This window comes from Bos indicus x Bos taurus, chromosome 22 (genome assembly GCF_003369695.1).
Source record: "Bos indicus x Bos taurus breed Angus x Brahman F1 hybrid chromosome 22, Bos_hybrid_MaternalHap_v2.0, whole genome shotgun sequence".
In the NCBI taxonomy this organism is placed as follows: domain Eukaryota; kingdom Metazoa; phylum Chordata; class Mammalia; order Artiodactyla; family Bovidae; genus Bos; species Bos indicus x Bos taurus.
The window spans coordinates 17,874,057-17,889,860 of NC_040097.1; the positions used below are offsets into that span (position 1 = coordinate 17,874,057).

At 42.2% G+C, this 15,804-nt stretch overlaps 3 protein-coding genes across 12 annotated transcripts in view; 2 read left to right on the plus strand and 1 right to left on the minus strand.

Moving 5' to 3' along the window:
- The window catches only part of PXK (PX domain containing serine/threonine kinase like), an 81,667-nt gene extending 79,462 nt beyond the window's left edge, over positions 1-2,205 (plus strand). For 3 of the 10 annotated variants that reach the window (XM_027522864.1, XM_027522863.1, XM_027522862.1), the window contains one exon: positions 908-2,205. Coding sequence is in view for 4 of the 10 variants with exons in the window: in XM_027522862.1 (XP_027378663.1) it covers positions 908-1,119 (212 nt within the window). In the remaining 6 variants the exon portion in view is untranslated. The remainder of the gene's footprint in view (positions 1-907) is intronic. The other 7 variants (XM_027522869.1, XM_027522870.1, XM_027522867.1 and 4 more) reach the window with 5 other exon arrangements.
- Positions 2,206-2,555: 350 nt separating this feature from the next.
- PDHB (pyruvate dehydrogenase E1 beta subunit) lies at positions 2,556-8,014 on the minus strand. Its single transcript, XM_027522871.1, has 10 exons — positions 7,900-8,014; positions 7,761-7,814; positions 6,070-6,177; positions 5,913-5,975; positions 5,774-5,809; positions 5,329-5,614; positions 4,810-4,920; positions 4,376-4,467; positions 3,379-3,520; positions 2,556-3,091 (listed from the first exon to the last, which is right to left on the minus strand). The coding sequence occupies exons 1-10, from the start codon at positions 7,939-7,941 to the stop codon at positions 2,946-2,948; spliced, it is 1,080 nt and encodes a 359-aa protein (XP_027378672.1). The 5' UTR covers positions 7,942-8,014; the 3' UTR covers positions 2,556-2,945.
- Positions 8,015-8,172: 158 nt separating this feature from the next.
- The window catches only part of KCTD6 (potassium channel tetramerization domain containing 6), a 49,580-nt gene continuing 41,948 nt past the window's right edge, over positions 8,173-15,804 (plus strand). The window contains exon 1 of the mRNA XM_027522745.1: positions 8,173-8,284. The gene's annotated coding sequence lies outside the window, so the exon portion shown is untranslated. The remainder of the gene's footprint in view (positions 8,285-15,804) is intronic.

Genomic DNA, 15,804 nt, shown 5'->3' on the forward strand with positions numbered 1-15,804 from the left:
GTGTTTATTTTGTTCGAAGAGGATGAAATTCATTTGTTGATTTAAAAGTATACAATTCAAGTGCACAATGTCTGTGTGCCTGGAAGGAAGACAAGAGAAGTTTCAGATACCTGTTCAGTTTCCTTCTCCTTGCCCACCAGGGTAGAGCCCGCCATTCCAGTCTCCCCCAACACTTCAGCAAAGATGTAGGGTTAGTGCATTTCTGTCTTGTAGGGTTGGCTCCCAGTGGATACAAGGGTGTTTGAGGAAGACGCCTCCTTGAGAGTGCCATTGTGGGAGAAAGTCCTCTGTCCCTTGCTGAGCATTGCTGACAATTATCAGCATTTTATATTTCTTTCAGGCAACCTAGTATATTCAAGACAGATGGAAAAAAAAAAAAAAAAAGACCCTGAGGAGCCCATAACCCAGCAGACAGTGGTTCCTTGCTGAGAATCCTCATTTGTCATTTCATGTTAAATCACATCCTTCAAATACAGTGTGCTTTGCAGCAGCTAAAGAACTGTTCATCCCTTTCTAGTAATCGATATTTTAGGTAGCCCAGCTGTGCATACAGATGTCTGTCTTTCATTGCTAGCTCAGGAGTAGGTGGAGCTGTATGGAACCTGGAAAAAGTAGGGAAGGGAACCTTTCTTTTGGGATCATTTTTAAAATCTGGAAATTCATCTATGCAGAGAATGTTACTGTGTAATTTTATGTAATCTGTGATATTTGTTTAGTCTTTTCTCACATGAGTGTTAACTTGGGAGAAATGGCAACTTCAAAAAAAAAATCACACAGTTACAAAGTATCTCGGCCCCTCTGAGGGAAAATGTTTGCAGTCTTCCCCAAGTCCTTTCTGCCAAGGACTGAGCAGTAGCACGTGTGCAGGGTGCGTGCAGAAATACTGACTGTCCCTTCTCCTCCACAGGGATGTCCGCGTTACCTCCACCTCCTCCACCTCCACCTCCACCAGCAGCAGCTCCCTCACCTCCTTCGAGCACAGAGGCGCCCTCACAGTTTCCACCCCAGGCTGTGAATGGCGTGAGCCGAGGGGCCTTACTCAGCTCCATCCAGAATTTCCAAAAAGGAACTTTGAGGAAAGCCGAAACCTGTGATCATAGTGCTCCTAAGATTGGCTAAAGCTTCGTGTTTACACTCGGAGGGAAAAGTTCTTTTTTTTTTTTCCTTTCACCTCCACCCCCGAAGTACCCTCCTTCTGGATGAATAATTGCTGAGCCAGTACAGCCACATACGACTTTGCAGATGCTCACATAAGGGGCTTTTCAAGAGAGAAACACAGTCTTCAAGTAGAATGAAGTCAGGCTGGCATTGCTGCCTTAAGAAATATTTTGCTCCTTGGTTACTATCGGAATCTGGTTCACCCTCTTTTGGTGGGCAGCAGCATATCAGAATCAATTATTTCCACCAACTGAAGGAAATGGACAAAAAAACAAAAACGATGACAATATTCAGTCACCGAGGTGAATGGCCTTGGTGTTACAATCCCTCCCATCCCACCAGACAGCTCCTAGAACTGTTCCTCTCATAATTTCTCTATTCTAAAGCATTTTCTGGTTATTTCTTAGATAAAACTGTTTTTTGCTACCTTTAATTACATCTTAGACATTAACACCATAGCCCAAAGCATAGTGATGTCGCTGAGAGTCAGAGAAGCAACCGAGTTCTTCATTTCCCCCTCAAGTATAAGGTGAAAGTTCGCAACATTCTCTCAAGTTCAATCAGGAACTCCATTGTGGTTACAGAACTCAGGGCTGCTATAGGAACTACTCTAGGCTCTTCATTCCTTTTAGTTAGTACGTGTTGAACAGACAAAAAAATGTTAACATCAGGAAAAGCTCTTGCCAATTCAAGGATCTTCTTAATCCTTAGCATTTAAGTCAAGACTGTTTGGGGTTTGTGGGGGGGTCATTATTACAAGTAAATTTGGCATCTATAGAAATCAGTTCTGATTTTTAAAGATTTATCCAAATATATCATCTTTTTAACATTACTCATTTATTAGAAAGATCCTTTATCCTATGATTTGCTTAAACCCTTAAATAAATTGCACTTTAAAGGATTATAAGTAATCCATCTAAAAAAATCAAGTTATACCCATCAGTGTTGGTTACTATGCAGAGAGAATGTCATTGTGTATAGTTTCATGTAATCTGTGATAAATGTTCAGCTGTATTTTTTATTAAAATAAACTGTGTCAAGAAAATGTGTTGTTTTAGCTTGGCTAGATATTTTAACGCGAAGTTTTTGTACCACTTACGTGCTTCTGTAACTAACTTACATCTATCTTTTCCATCTCAACTTCTGAGGAGAGCAGTGTATGGCAGAATATTATGTTTTTTGGCAGTGGGAAAAATACCTGACATGGATCTTGGTTTAACTTTGAAGAGAACCTACTGGAATTAGGCATCTGAAGAGTCGGTGGGCAAGTTCCTGTTGTAAGTAAGTGATGCAGTTTAGGAGATTAGCGTTTAGTTCCTGATGGCACTAATTTCTTAACAGAATTTTAGGACTTCTATGCCACATTAATTATCTCAAGAATATAAAAATACCATTAGTCATAGTTAGGAATTCCTTTATTCCTTATCAAAACAATCTTAACAGTAAATGTAGATTAAATGCTTTTATTTTTTACATATAAGTTATCCTTTTTTGGATATATCTTTCATCAGGACTCTGCCACATTTACACCATGTTCTTCCAGTGAGAGGGTAAAATTGCACATGAATCTTATTCAAAGAACATGGTACTGTAACAGACCAAAAAAATATGTAACTTAGGAGAGTGGAAAGTTTTACCACAAACACATTTAAACTTCTTCCCAGTAAAAAAAATCTGTTGTTGCTTCAGAGATAACTTTATGAATTAAAAGGTCTTATGGGATAATCCAGATGAAGAGTCAGCAAGTATTTTAAGTAAATTCCAATGACCTGAACTTCAAGTCCAAACTAGATATTCAGTGTTTTCTTTATTGCAAATATGATGTCCTTAACCTGAGGTACAGAGTTGTCTTCTAGAATCTTTGCATAAGGCATAGGCACATCGGCACCAGTGACGCGAACTGCAGGAGCATCCAGGAAATTGAACGCGGGGCCTAAGAGGGAAGGAGGTGCAAGTCAGAGAGGCAAGGAAAACCAGCTGAGCACCACCACCTCAGCACAGCAGGTATGGCTGCCCCGAGAAGGGAAGTCTGAAATCTATGCTAATTACAAAGAATTGTTTATGGTTTTGCTTTTTTTAATTACCCAAAGGAAAAATAGCAAGCTGACAAGTTGAAAATTTCAAGTCATTTGATCATCCCTAGCTTTTGCTTGTTTTGTCCTGTAATAAACAGTGTTTATTACAGCTTAACTCTTTCTGGAATCAGTGTCTCTGAAATACCTTCCATGATCCTGGCACAGATTTCAGCTCCTACTCCAAACTGTGGCCAGCCTCCTTCCACGGTTACAAGGTGATTGGTCTTCATGACACTGCCTTCTATTGTTTCAATGTCCATTGGCCTGATGGTTCGCAAATTTATCACCTAGACAGAAAATACAGTAAATAGCTTTATAGAGCCACTGCCTCACAAATACATTTTATCCCCATAAAGCCACTTCCCTTATGTGTGCGTTCTCAGTCGCACAGTTGTGTCTGAGTCTTGACAACCCCATGTACTGTAGCCTGCCAGGCTCCTCTGTCTGTGGGATTTCCCAGGCAAGAATACTGGAGTGGGTTGCCATTTGCTACTGCAGAGGATCTTCCTGACCCAGGAATGAAACCTGCATTTCCCATCAATCTTTGAGTCTAGGGAAATCTGACTATGTCAAAAGGGGAACTAATTAAAACTTTATCTCTACTACAAGCAGCTCTGTTCACTTACAGAACTCACTTGTCCTCCCTTGGCTTTAACGTCCTCCTCATCAAAATAGTAACTAACACGTGACTGCTTACCAAGTACCAGACACTACAATAAGTATAATTCCACAACCACCCTGATGGGACAGTAAATATTATCCTCATTTTATGGCTGATGACACTGAGATTTATTAAAGTACATAATAACTTGCTCAAGCATAACCAGCAAGTGGTATCTCCTGGATATCAAAGGGTTAGACTCAATGACTTCTAAGTTTTCCATTCTCCCAACCTCCAGCTCTAAGTTTGGATCTTAACTTGATAAAACAGATACTAAAAAGATCCAGACACTAGTGTGGTAAAAAGCTAGGTGTTTAAAAACCAAGTAGGTTCCCACTGTTAAGCTGAGACAGAACTAAATGACAAAGCAAGATTTTATATCTAATTAACCTGTTAACAGAATTCAAACTCATCTTTCTGGGTCTCTTTAAATTTAAAGGGATCTTTCTGATTCTTTAAGAACATGTGTATGTCCACTTACCTCACATTCAATTCCCTCTTTAGACAGTACTGTTGCAGCTTCTAAGCAGTGGCCCACAGGTCTTGAATGAGCAACTATAGTTACGTGTGTTCCTGAAACAAAGTTGTCACAGATCAGAGGTCAGGTTGAAACCAAACACACTGTCCTTCTCTGTAGCCAGCTGTGGTTCTTGTTCATTTGTAAAATCTTAAACTCAACTTCATTCCAGTGAGATGAGGAACGTGATAGCCTTCCTGGAAATGAAGTACAAATCCACTAGGCTTGGATTTAGAAAAGCACAAATACGCGGTGCAGTCAGGGCATAACACACTTTAAACTCATCCTGTAATTTTCTAGTCAAAGTTAAGGCCAGTAACTTCTAGATCGAGTCTGATCAACATAAACAGAAGGAGCAGAGTGCTAATACTGTTGAAGTATATACTGATTTCACTTACCTTGCCTTTCTATTTTGGCTTTTCCAATAGGGATCAGAAAATCTTTTGACTGAGCTTCTGAAGGAAGTTCAAAAGGTACTCCGTACATCAATTCATTCTCCAGCACCACCACTACAATATATAAATATTTAAACCAGCGTAACCACATGACTAAGAATATCTATAAACACAATCTATTCATTCTGTGAGACGTTTCACTGTGCTGATTAGGAAGCATCATAGTGTCCCGTAGCCTTATGGATGGCTTAGATACAAACGTCTATAGTCTGGTCAATCCTGATTTTACCTCTGGGGTTAAATCAGTGTTATAGGTGTGCAGTAAATTTCTCTCATACCTAATTGGCCCCCATATAGTCATAGATAAGAAAAACACTATTTTTCCCCTATGTTTACGACATCTGAGATCTCTAACATATGTCTATGCCTAACTTAATGGTCTTTAATGGTTCCTTCCATGCAGATATTTCATTTTAGTACTTTAATGTTCAAAAGAGATGCACGACACACCCCTCTACTGACCTGGGTTGTTATCCCGAATGGCTGATTTAATAAGCCCTTTTGCATCCTCTGAACTCCAGGGGCTGACCACCTTTAAGCCTGGGCAATGCCCATACCAGGCAGCAAAACACTGTGAGTGCTGGGCAGCTACACCTGCTGAGGCGCCATTGGGCCCCCTGAAGACTATGGGCACAGACTGAAGGCCCCCTGACATGTAGTACGTCTTGGCAGCTGAGTTTATGACCTGGTCGATGGCTTGCATAGAGAAATTGAAGGTCATGAATTCACAAATGGGCCGTAACCCAGCCTGTCAAATCAAAAATGTTGAAAAGATGTTGAAAAGACTGGAAAACATCAGTTTAGAGTGGCAAATAACTACTTTGCCCCCCCAACACTCAAGCAATGATTTTCAAAGGTCTTGTTAAAAGAAACCCTTTGGGTGAGATTCACAAAGAAGACTACATACCATAGCAGCACCTACAGCAATTCCAGCAAAGCCCATCTAGAAAGTAAAATGCAAATATAAGTAAAAACCCACAAAAATTAGAGTAGTATCCTTTAACAGACATGCCCCTCCAAGGTCTGCTTCCTGATGGAAAGCTTACCTCAGATATGGGAGTATCTATGATCCTCTTATCTCCATATTTCTTCCACAGGCCTCGACTAACCTATAATTAAGCAATGACCCATTACTTCTAATTGTACTGGGGGCAAATGACCACCTCAATTCTGTATAGTGGTTGTTTTTTTTTCCTTACTTACCTTATATGCCCCATCGTACTGGGCAACTTCTTCCCCGAGGAGAAATACCTTCTCGTCTCTTTCCAGCTCCTCATCCATGCCTTGATTTATAGCCTCACGAACTGTCACCTGTCACAGGCATGGGAAAGCAGTCAATAAACTACAGGATTACTTAGGATACTACTGAGATTCTCTCTTGACCTAGGCTGCCCACAGCACACGATACAAAAACCATCAGTAGAACAGGCTTCTCTTTAAAAGTTCAAAGAATTTAAAAAGTAACATTTCTATTGCTCATTGCCAGTCTATGATTAGATCTATGAATGAAAAATATACTGAACACTTCCCTTTTTAATATTTACTGGCTGCACTGGGTTTTAGTTGCACATACGGGATCTCCCCGTTGTGTCACGCAGGATCTTTCATTGTGGCTCACCGACACAGCAATTGCCATACAAGCTCAGTAGTAGTGGTGCACAGGCTCAGTTTCCCATGTGGGATTTTGGTTCCCTCAACAGGGATTGAACCCACGTCCCCTGCATTGCAGGGTGGATTCTTAACCACTGGACCAGCAGGGAAGTCCCCTTTTTCTTAATGACTACCTAATCTTGAAAAATCTGCTTGCTGGCCAGACCAGTTCACAGGTGCTTTCCTAAGTAGAGAGTACACTGGATAATTTTATTTCCACATTTGGTATACTGTGGGGCAGAGAACAGTCAAGGAAGCCTAAGTAATACTACATACTGAGCACTAACTAAGTGCCAGACACTGCCAAACACTTTGCCTTCAGGATCTAGGAATTTCTCAACTATAAAGGTTGGTAGAATCCTCCAGTAACAAAAATGAGAAAAGAGGGAAATTCCTCATAAACTTGAACACAAAATTACCATATAATCCAACAATTCTAACTTCTAGATTTTATACCCCAAAGAACTGAAAGCGGGGACTCAGATAATTGCACATCAATGTTCACAGCACCATTATTCAAAATCCAACAGGTGGAAACAACTCAGGTGTCCATCAATGGTGAGTGGGTAAGAAAAGGTGGTATATGCCTACAACGGAATACTATTCAGCCTTAAAAACGAATGAAATTCTGACACATGCTCCGACATGGATGAACCTTGAAAACTTGGTAAGTGAAAGAAGTCAGACCTATAAGGAAAAATATTAAATGATTCCATTTATAGGCCATCCCTGCTGCTGCTGCTGCTGCTAAGTCGCTTCAGTCGTGTCCGACCCTGTGCGACCCCACAGACAGCAGCCCATCAGGCTCCTCTGTCCCTGGGATTCTCCAGGCAAGAATACTGGAGTGGGTGGCCATTTCCTTCTCCAATAGGCCATCCCTAGAATACATGAATTCATCATCACAGAAAGTGCCGAGAGGTTAGAGGTCACCAGGGGCTAAGGGAGAGTTACTGTTCAATAAGTACAGTTTCTGTTTGGGACGATGATAAAGTTCTGGTGGTGAACGGACGACGTGCTAAATGCACTTAGCGCCACTGAATATACAGTTTAAAATAGTAAATTTTGTTATGTATATTTTACCACAATAAAAAAATTTAAGGGGAGGTGAGGGAAGAAGTGTCACGTCTTGTTCCCTCAGATCAGCCAGCTGATTCCATTAAGCCTCGCATGGGTGACATGCGACCCCAGCCTCTGCCCTGGGACCAGGGGCCCCTCCCGGCCCGACTAGAGTCCGGGCCAGTTACCTGCAGTGCAGCCGGCGCGGTCCGGTGGAACCGCCTCCTCAGCAGCCCGGAGACCTGGCAGGGAGAGAGAGAAGACGCTCAGAGGGCAACAGAGTGGGCAGGGGTCGCGCAGGGTCATAGCAAGGGAGCCGTTGCCTACCTGCTCAAGGGGTTTCCGCACCAACACAGCAGCCACCGCCATCTTGGCCGTGTCCTCTAGCCGCTGCCAAATGACAGCACAGGAGGGCCGCGGACGAGTCGGACCCCGCTCCCCCGCCGGCGCGGGCCAATGGCAGGGCACGACGCCTGCGTGCCCCGCCTCCCGCAGCGCGTCATGGGCCGAGGGGGCGGGCCGAGGGGGCGTGTGGGTGGTCCCAGTCTGCGGCGGCCGGAAAACAACTAGGGAGCGCAGGCGGTTCCTGGCGCTAGGGCTGCACGCCCGGAGCGCGTCTGTCCGTGTTGGTATTTTGGACGCGGGGACCGAAAGTCAGACTTTGAGGAGCGTAACTCGAGGCCGTGAAAACTGCAGGCACAGAAACGCTTTGGTACGAAGCAGCACTTTATACATAATCTGGTGACTGGGTATTTACAGTCTGACAAGTTACCCTGGAAACACTGTCTTTTGGTTCCTTAGAATGTGAACTGGAGCTAGCTTTCATGTGTGCCAGACATTATGTTAAGTGCTTTATGGCTCACTTTATTCTCATAGGAACCCTTTCAGGTAATTAGTGTTAGTATTATTAGCTCTATTTCTCAGATGGATAGGGTGAATGAAAGGGATTGGTTAAAGGAGCCAGAATTTGACTTTACGACTCCTGACTGTAAAAGGTAGTCTTTCCCCACTGCTTCGTAAAGCGGAATTTGGGGTCCCTACCTGGGAGGGAGTTACAACAACCTGCATTTAGAGAGGGCCTATCACCTGAGAAGAGGGCGTCAGAGAATGAGATGGCTGGATGGCATCACCCATACGATGGACATGAGCTTGGGCAAAGTTTTGAGAGATGGTAAGGGACAGGGAGGCTCGCCGTGCTGCAGTCCGTGGGGTCACAAAGAGTCGGACACGCCTAGTGACTGAACATAACCTGTCTAGGGAAGCCTCTGGAAGCTTTATCTCATTGGTCTCATTTCGACTTGGGGGTGAGGGGAACGGGTCAGGTAGGACCTCTGGGGACTCCCCCAGCCCTCGCTGTTATCCAGGACATTTCAGAAATGTCTATGAGGGCTGCGAGCTGCTGCTGGTCTGCAGCCTGAGAATCTGGGTTTACTGTAAGGGCCCCGAGAAGCCAGTGCAGCAGGGAGAGACTAGGGAGAGACTAGGGCAGAGGCAGGGAGACCCCAGGGAGTCTTGGGTAGAGAGAACTGGAATAGAGGACAGCTTCAGCATGGAGAGGAGGTGACAGGTTTAAGATCTGTTTGGGACTGGAATCAATAGGGTTGCCGTGAGGGAAGGGGAAGAGTTGAGGAAGATTTGGGTCTTCTTTGTTTTTGTTGTTGGGTGGGTCGGGGAAGGGAGGCGCCTAGACGTAGGTGAGAGGTAAGACTATTCTGAATAAGCTGTATTTAGACAACTGGACCATACTCAGGTTGAATGTTTGGAGCCTAGAGCTAGAGGCTAGGTAGTGCTAGAGAGAGAAATTTGGACACAGCTGCTTGGGCATGGCTTTTAGTCTCTGGGCTTTCGCTTCATCATCTTTAAAATGGAAAATTTGTCTCTAAGATGTGAAGTCAAGACGTTCTGTATTCCTCACCTGACATCATTGCCTAGTCCCTTCAGTCTGTGGACTGAAATAAAAACATACAACGTGAGAGCTGTGAGATTCGTTTTATTTGGGGACTTAATGAGGACTATACCCCAGGAGACTGCTCTCAGATAGTGCATAGTGATTTGGAGAAGGGTATGCAGTCTGGCACACATCTGGGTAGAAGATTACTGCTAGTCATGAGTAGATATTTTAGTTAATGATTTTTAGTGCTTTTCCAAGTATGGTGAGATGCAAGAAATTGGGTTCATAAGCTTTTCTCCTGAAATTATCTGAAGGCCTGTTTTACCAGGTTTTCTCAGACCTTGGAGTGCCTCATTTTCAGTCTTTGTCCTGAATTCTTTCAGGGTATGTTGATGGTCAGCAGTGGCAGTGGCTAATAACTCAACTGTTGTAGAGCAAAATGGCAAGCAACGGTTTTTACTTGTCAAGTCCTTGACAGGAAACTAGTACTTCTCTGGCAGCCACACAGCATCCTCGGGAATAGCCTCAAATTTGAGATATCACCCCTCACTGGTTCCTGGGTTCTGCTTAGAACAAAAATGTAAGTCAGTGCTCTTGCCTGTCTCACCTCTCCCACCGTCCAGCACTAAAAGATTTCAGAAGTAAAATTACAAAGCAAAAGGAGGTATTAAGGTAAAGGAAGAAAGGCCTAAAGAGAAACCAAAAATATGGACTGTGATGTAGACAGAGGACAGTATTCCTGGACTTTATTCACACAGAGATCCTAAAAAGCCAGGAATCCTGAGACTGTGTAGCCAGCCTGGCCACTTGAGTCAGAACGGCAGTAGCAACTCCAGAGGACTCAGCTGGCCTCAGGTGAGAATTTCCTTTAAAATAAGACTGCAAACAGTTCAGACACATTGAATATCTTTATCTGTATATATACATTCCTTTCAAACTCTATAAATGGCCAGTTTGGGAAAACCCAGCACAATTTTATGTTTTGGAGTAAAAAGCACAAAAGTTGGAAGTGCTAAAGTATAAATCCATAATCTTTTTAAAGAGAATCTACATTCATAGGCTCACTGAATTTTACAGAAAAGGATTGGAAAGTGTAAGTTGGCTAACCACTTCACTCTTGCAATTAAATCTTTCCAAAGTTCCAGGAACATTTGTCCTCCAGTATCTTTGGGCTGTCACTCATCAGAAAGTCCTTCATCCAAAGTTTCAATCTCCACAGGGTTCCACAATTATTATTATTATTTTGGTCATTGCAATCAGGGTTTATTAAAGATTTTTCACTCCAGCTTTTTAGCTATAAGTTAAACACATTAAAATGCACATTTCTACCACCTCAGAAGTTCTCTCATGTCTCCTTCTAAGTAATTCTCCACTCAATTCAACAGGCAACCACTGATGTGATTTCCATTGGCCTGTTTTAGAACTTGAAACAAATGGAGTTATATTTGTTTATATATATATTTGTTATATACCTTGTGCTCTTGTGTTTGGCTTCTTTAGCTTAGCAAATGTTACTGAAATTGATTCATTCGTGTTAAATCTTAATGCTTTACTCCTCTTTTTATTCTCATAACTTTTTCTTTTGGGAGATCTTAAGACCCACAAGAAGTATAAAAATACGAAGAGTGTACAAGAGTTTTCCTGTATCTTCCTTCCAGCTTTGCTCAGTGGTAATATTTTATATTGTTTGTTGTTATTGTTCTGTCACTAATTCATGTCTGACTTTTTTGTGACTCCATGGACTGTAGTCCTACCAGGCTCATCGGTCCATGAGATTTCCCAGGCAAGAATACTGGAGTGGGTTGCATTTCCTTCTTCAGGGGATCTTCCTGACCCAGGGACTGAACCTAAATCTCCTGCTTTGCAGGCAGTTTCTTCACTGCTGAGCCACCGAGCAACCAACTCCAGTCTTGCCCGGGAAATGCCATGGACAAAGGACCCTGACTGGCTACAGTCCATGGGGGTCACAAAAAAGCTGGACATGACTTAGCAACTGAACAACAACAAAAATATTTTATGTACTATAGCTTGTTGTTGAAACCCAGAATTAACATTGGTACAATACTAGTTAGCTAGACACGAACTAACATTGGTATAATACTAGTTAGCTAGACACTAACATTGGTACGATACTAGTTAGGTAGACACTCTATTCTGCTTTCACCTGTTTTTATATGCATTCTTACGTGTGTGCGTGTGTGTGAAGAGTACTACAAAACTTCATCATCTGTACAAATTTATGTAGCCACCAGCACAATCAAAGTACAGAATCGTTTCATCACTGTAGAGAAACTCCCTCTGCAGACGCACGTAGACACCTTCTTCCACCCCTAACTCCACTGTTCTCTTCTTAACCACTTTAGTTGTTATTTCAGGAATGTTTTTTATGTGGAATCATGCAATATGTAATTCTTTGAGACTGACTATACTTACTCACCCTAATGCCCTGGGGACCCATTCAAGTAATTCTGTGTATCAACATTTCATTCTTTTTTATTGCTGAGTAGCTGTATGGCTTTGTTGGTTTATCCATTCGTCCATTGAAGGACTTCTGAGTTGTGTTCATTTTTAGTTATTTCCAGTATAGCTGCTGTGAACATTGGTTTACAGGTTTTTATGTGAACTTAAATTTTCATTTCTTTGGGTATCCAGCAGTATGATTGCCTGTTAAGTGTATGTTTAACTTTTAAAAAATTGTCAAACTTTTCCCAGAGTGGCTGTACCATTTTAGGTTTCCTCCAGCAATGTATGAGAAATACAGTTGCTCTGGGATCCTTCCCAGCACCTGATATTACTAATAATTTTTATTTAGGCATTCTAATCAATGTGTAATGGTGGCCCTTGTGATTTTAATTTGCATTTCCCTAGTATTTAATGATACTGAACACCTTTTAAAATCCAGCATCTCACACAATATATCCTGCATATAAATTAAATAAGCAGGGTGACAATGTACAGCCTTGACGTACTCCTTTCCTAATTTTGAACCTTTCCATTGTTCCATGTTCGGTTCAAACTGTTGCTTCTTGACCCACATACAAGTTTCTCAAGAGGCAGGAAAGGTGGTCTGGTACTCATATCTCTAAGAATTTTTCAGTTTGTTGTGATCCCCACAGTCAAAGACTTTAGTCAGTGAAGCAGAAGTAGATGTTTTTTTTGAACTCCCTTGCCTTTTCCATGATCCAGTGAATGTTGGCAATTTGATCTCTGTTTCCTTTGCCTCTTCAAAACCCAGCTTGTACATCTGGAAGTTCTTCGTTGATGTTCTACTGAAGCCTAGCTTGGAGGATTTTGAGTATTACCTTCCTACCATGTGAAATGAGTGCAGTTGTGCACTAGTTTGAACATTTTTTGGCATTGTTTTTATTTGGGATTGGAATGAAAACTGACCTTTTCTGGTCCTGGGGTCACTGATAAGTTTTCCAAATTTGCTGACATATTGAGGGCAGCACTTTAACTGCATCATCTTTTAGGATTTTAAATAGCTCAGTTGGAATTCCATCATCTCCACTAGCTTTGTTCATGCTTCCTAAGGTCCACTTGACTTCACATTCCAGGATGTCTGGGTCTAGGTGAGTGACAACATCATCGTGGTTCAGTCAGTTCAGTTCAGTTCAGTCGCTTAGTCATGTCTGACTCTTTGCGACCCCTTGGACTGCAGCACTCCAGGCTTCCCTGTCCATCACCAACTCCCGGAGCTTACTCAAACTCATGTCCATTGAGTCGGTGATGCCATCCAGCCATCTCGTCCTCTGTCATCCCCTTCTCCTCCTGTCTTCAATTTTTCCCAGTATCAGGGTCTTTTCTGGTGAGTCAGTTCTTCGCATCAGGTGGCCAGAGTATTGGAGTTTCAGCATCAGTCCTTCCAATGAATATTCAGGACTGATTTCCTTTAGGATAGACTGGTTGGATCTCCTTGCAGTCCAAGGGACTCTCAAAAGTTTTCTTCAACACCACAGTTCAAAAGCATCAATTCTTTGGCCTTCAGCCTTCTTTATAGTCCAACTGTCACATCCATACATGACTACTGGAAAAACCACAGCTTTGACTAGACGGACCTTTGTTGGCAAAGTAATGTCTCTGCTTTTTAATATGCTGTCTAGGTTGGTCATAGCTTTTCTTCCAAGGAGCAAGCATCTTTTAATTTCATGGCTGCAGTTACCGTCTGCAGTGATTTTGGAGCCCAGAAAAATAGTCTCACTGTTTCCATTGTTTCCCCATGTTGGTTATCTAGGTCATTAAGACTTTTTTGTATAGTTCTTCTGTGTATTCTTGCCACCTCTTCTTAATCTCTTTTTCTGCTTCTGTTAGATCCTTACTATTTTTGTCCTTTACCTTACACATCCTTTCATGGAATGTTCCCTTGATATCTCCAATTTTCTTGAAGAGATATCTATCTAGTCTTACCCATTCTGTTGTCTTCTTGTAATTCTTTGCATTGTTCACTTAAGAAGGCTTTCTTATCTCTTCTTGCTAATCTCTGGAACTCTGCATTCAGTTGGATATATTTTTACCTTTCTCCCTTGCCTTTTGTTTCTCTTCTTTCTTCAGCTATTTGTAAAGTCCCTTCAGACAATCACTTTGTTTTCTTGCATTTCTTTTTATTTGGGATGGTTTTGGCCACTGCCTCCGGTACAGTATTACAAACCTCTTTCCATGGTTCTTCAGGCACTCTGTCTACCATATCTAATCTCTTGAATCTGTCACCTCCCCACTATATAATGTTAAAGGATTAGATTTAGGTCATACCTGAATAGCCTAGTGGTTTTCTCTACTTTCTTCAATTTAAGCCTAAATTTTGCAATAAGGAACTCATGATCTGAGCTACAGTCAGCTCTAGGTCTTATTTTTACTGACCTTATAGAGCTTCTTCATCTTTGGCTGCAAAGAATATAATCAGTCTGATTTTAGTATTGACCATCTGGTGATGTCCATGTGTAGAGTCATCTCTTGTTTTGTTGGAAGAGGGTGTTTGCTATGACCAGTGTGTTCTCTTGACAAAACTCTCTGTTAGCCTTTGTCATGCTTCATTTTGTACTCCAAGGCCAAACTTGCCTGTTACTCTAGGTATCTCTTGACTTTTTACTTTGCATTCCAATCCCCTATAATGAAAAGGACATCTTTCTTTTGGTGTTAGTTCTAGAAGGCCTTATAGATCTTCACAGAACCATTTGACTTCAGCTTCTTTGGCATCAGTGTTTGGGGCATAGACTTTGTTTACTGTGACATTGAATGGTTTGCCTTGTAAATGAGCTGAGATCATTCTGTCATTTTTGAAATTGCACCCAAATACTGCCTTTCAGACTCTCTCGTTGACTGTGAGGGCTACTCCATTTCTTTAAGGGATTCTTGCCCACAGTAGTAGATATAATGGTCATCTGAATTAAATTTAAACATTCTTGTCCATATTAGTTCACTGATTTCTAAGATGTCACTGTTCACTCTTGCCATCTCCTGTTTGACCACATCCACTTTACCTTGATTCATGGACCTAACATTGCAGGTTCCTATGCAATATTGTTCTTTACAGCATCAGATTTTACTTTCACCACCAGAAAGTAGAAGTGTTAGTCGTTTAGTCGTGTCCTTCTCTTTGTGATCCTATGGACTGTAGCCTGCCAGACTCCTCTGTCTATGGTATTCTCCCGGCAAGAATACTGGAGTGGATTGCCTTCTCAGTGGCTCTTCCTGACCCAGGGATTGAACCTGGGTCTCCTGCATTGCAGGCAGATTCTTCACTGTCTTAGCCACCAGGAAAGCCAGACACATCGACAATTGAGCATCATTTCCACTTTGGCCGAGCCATTGTATTCTTTCTAGAGCTACTAATATTTGCCTCTGCTCTTCCCCAATAGCATATTGAACACCTTCCGATCTGGGAGGGCTCATCTTCCAATGTCATATCTTTTCCCTTTCATGGGTCACAGCCTTGTCGTAGTGAAGGGGACTGTGCAACTCAGTGAAGCTGTGAGTTATGCCGTGCAGGGCCACCTAAGATGGACGGGGCATAGTGAAAAGTTGAGAAAAGGTGCTCCACTGGAGGAGGAAACGGCAACCCACTCAAGTATTCCTGCCTAGAGAACCCCATGGGCAATATGAAAAGAAATTACAACCAACTAACAATAACTGCATGCGTGTGCAGCTGGGGCAAAACATGAACAGTAAGATACAAAAAGACCAAAACAGAACCCGTTTCTTTATTCTTAACTGGAAAATCCCATGGCCAGAGGAGCCTGGCGGGCTATTGTGCATGGGGTTGCTAAGAGTCAGATACAACTTGGCAGCTAAAGACAACTGCCACTTCTGTGGTGTGGGGAATGAAAGCAGGGTACCATGCGTGA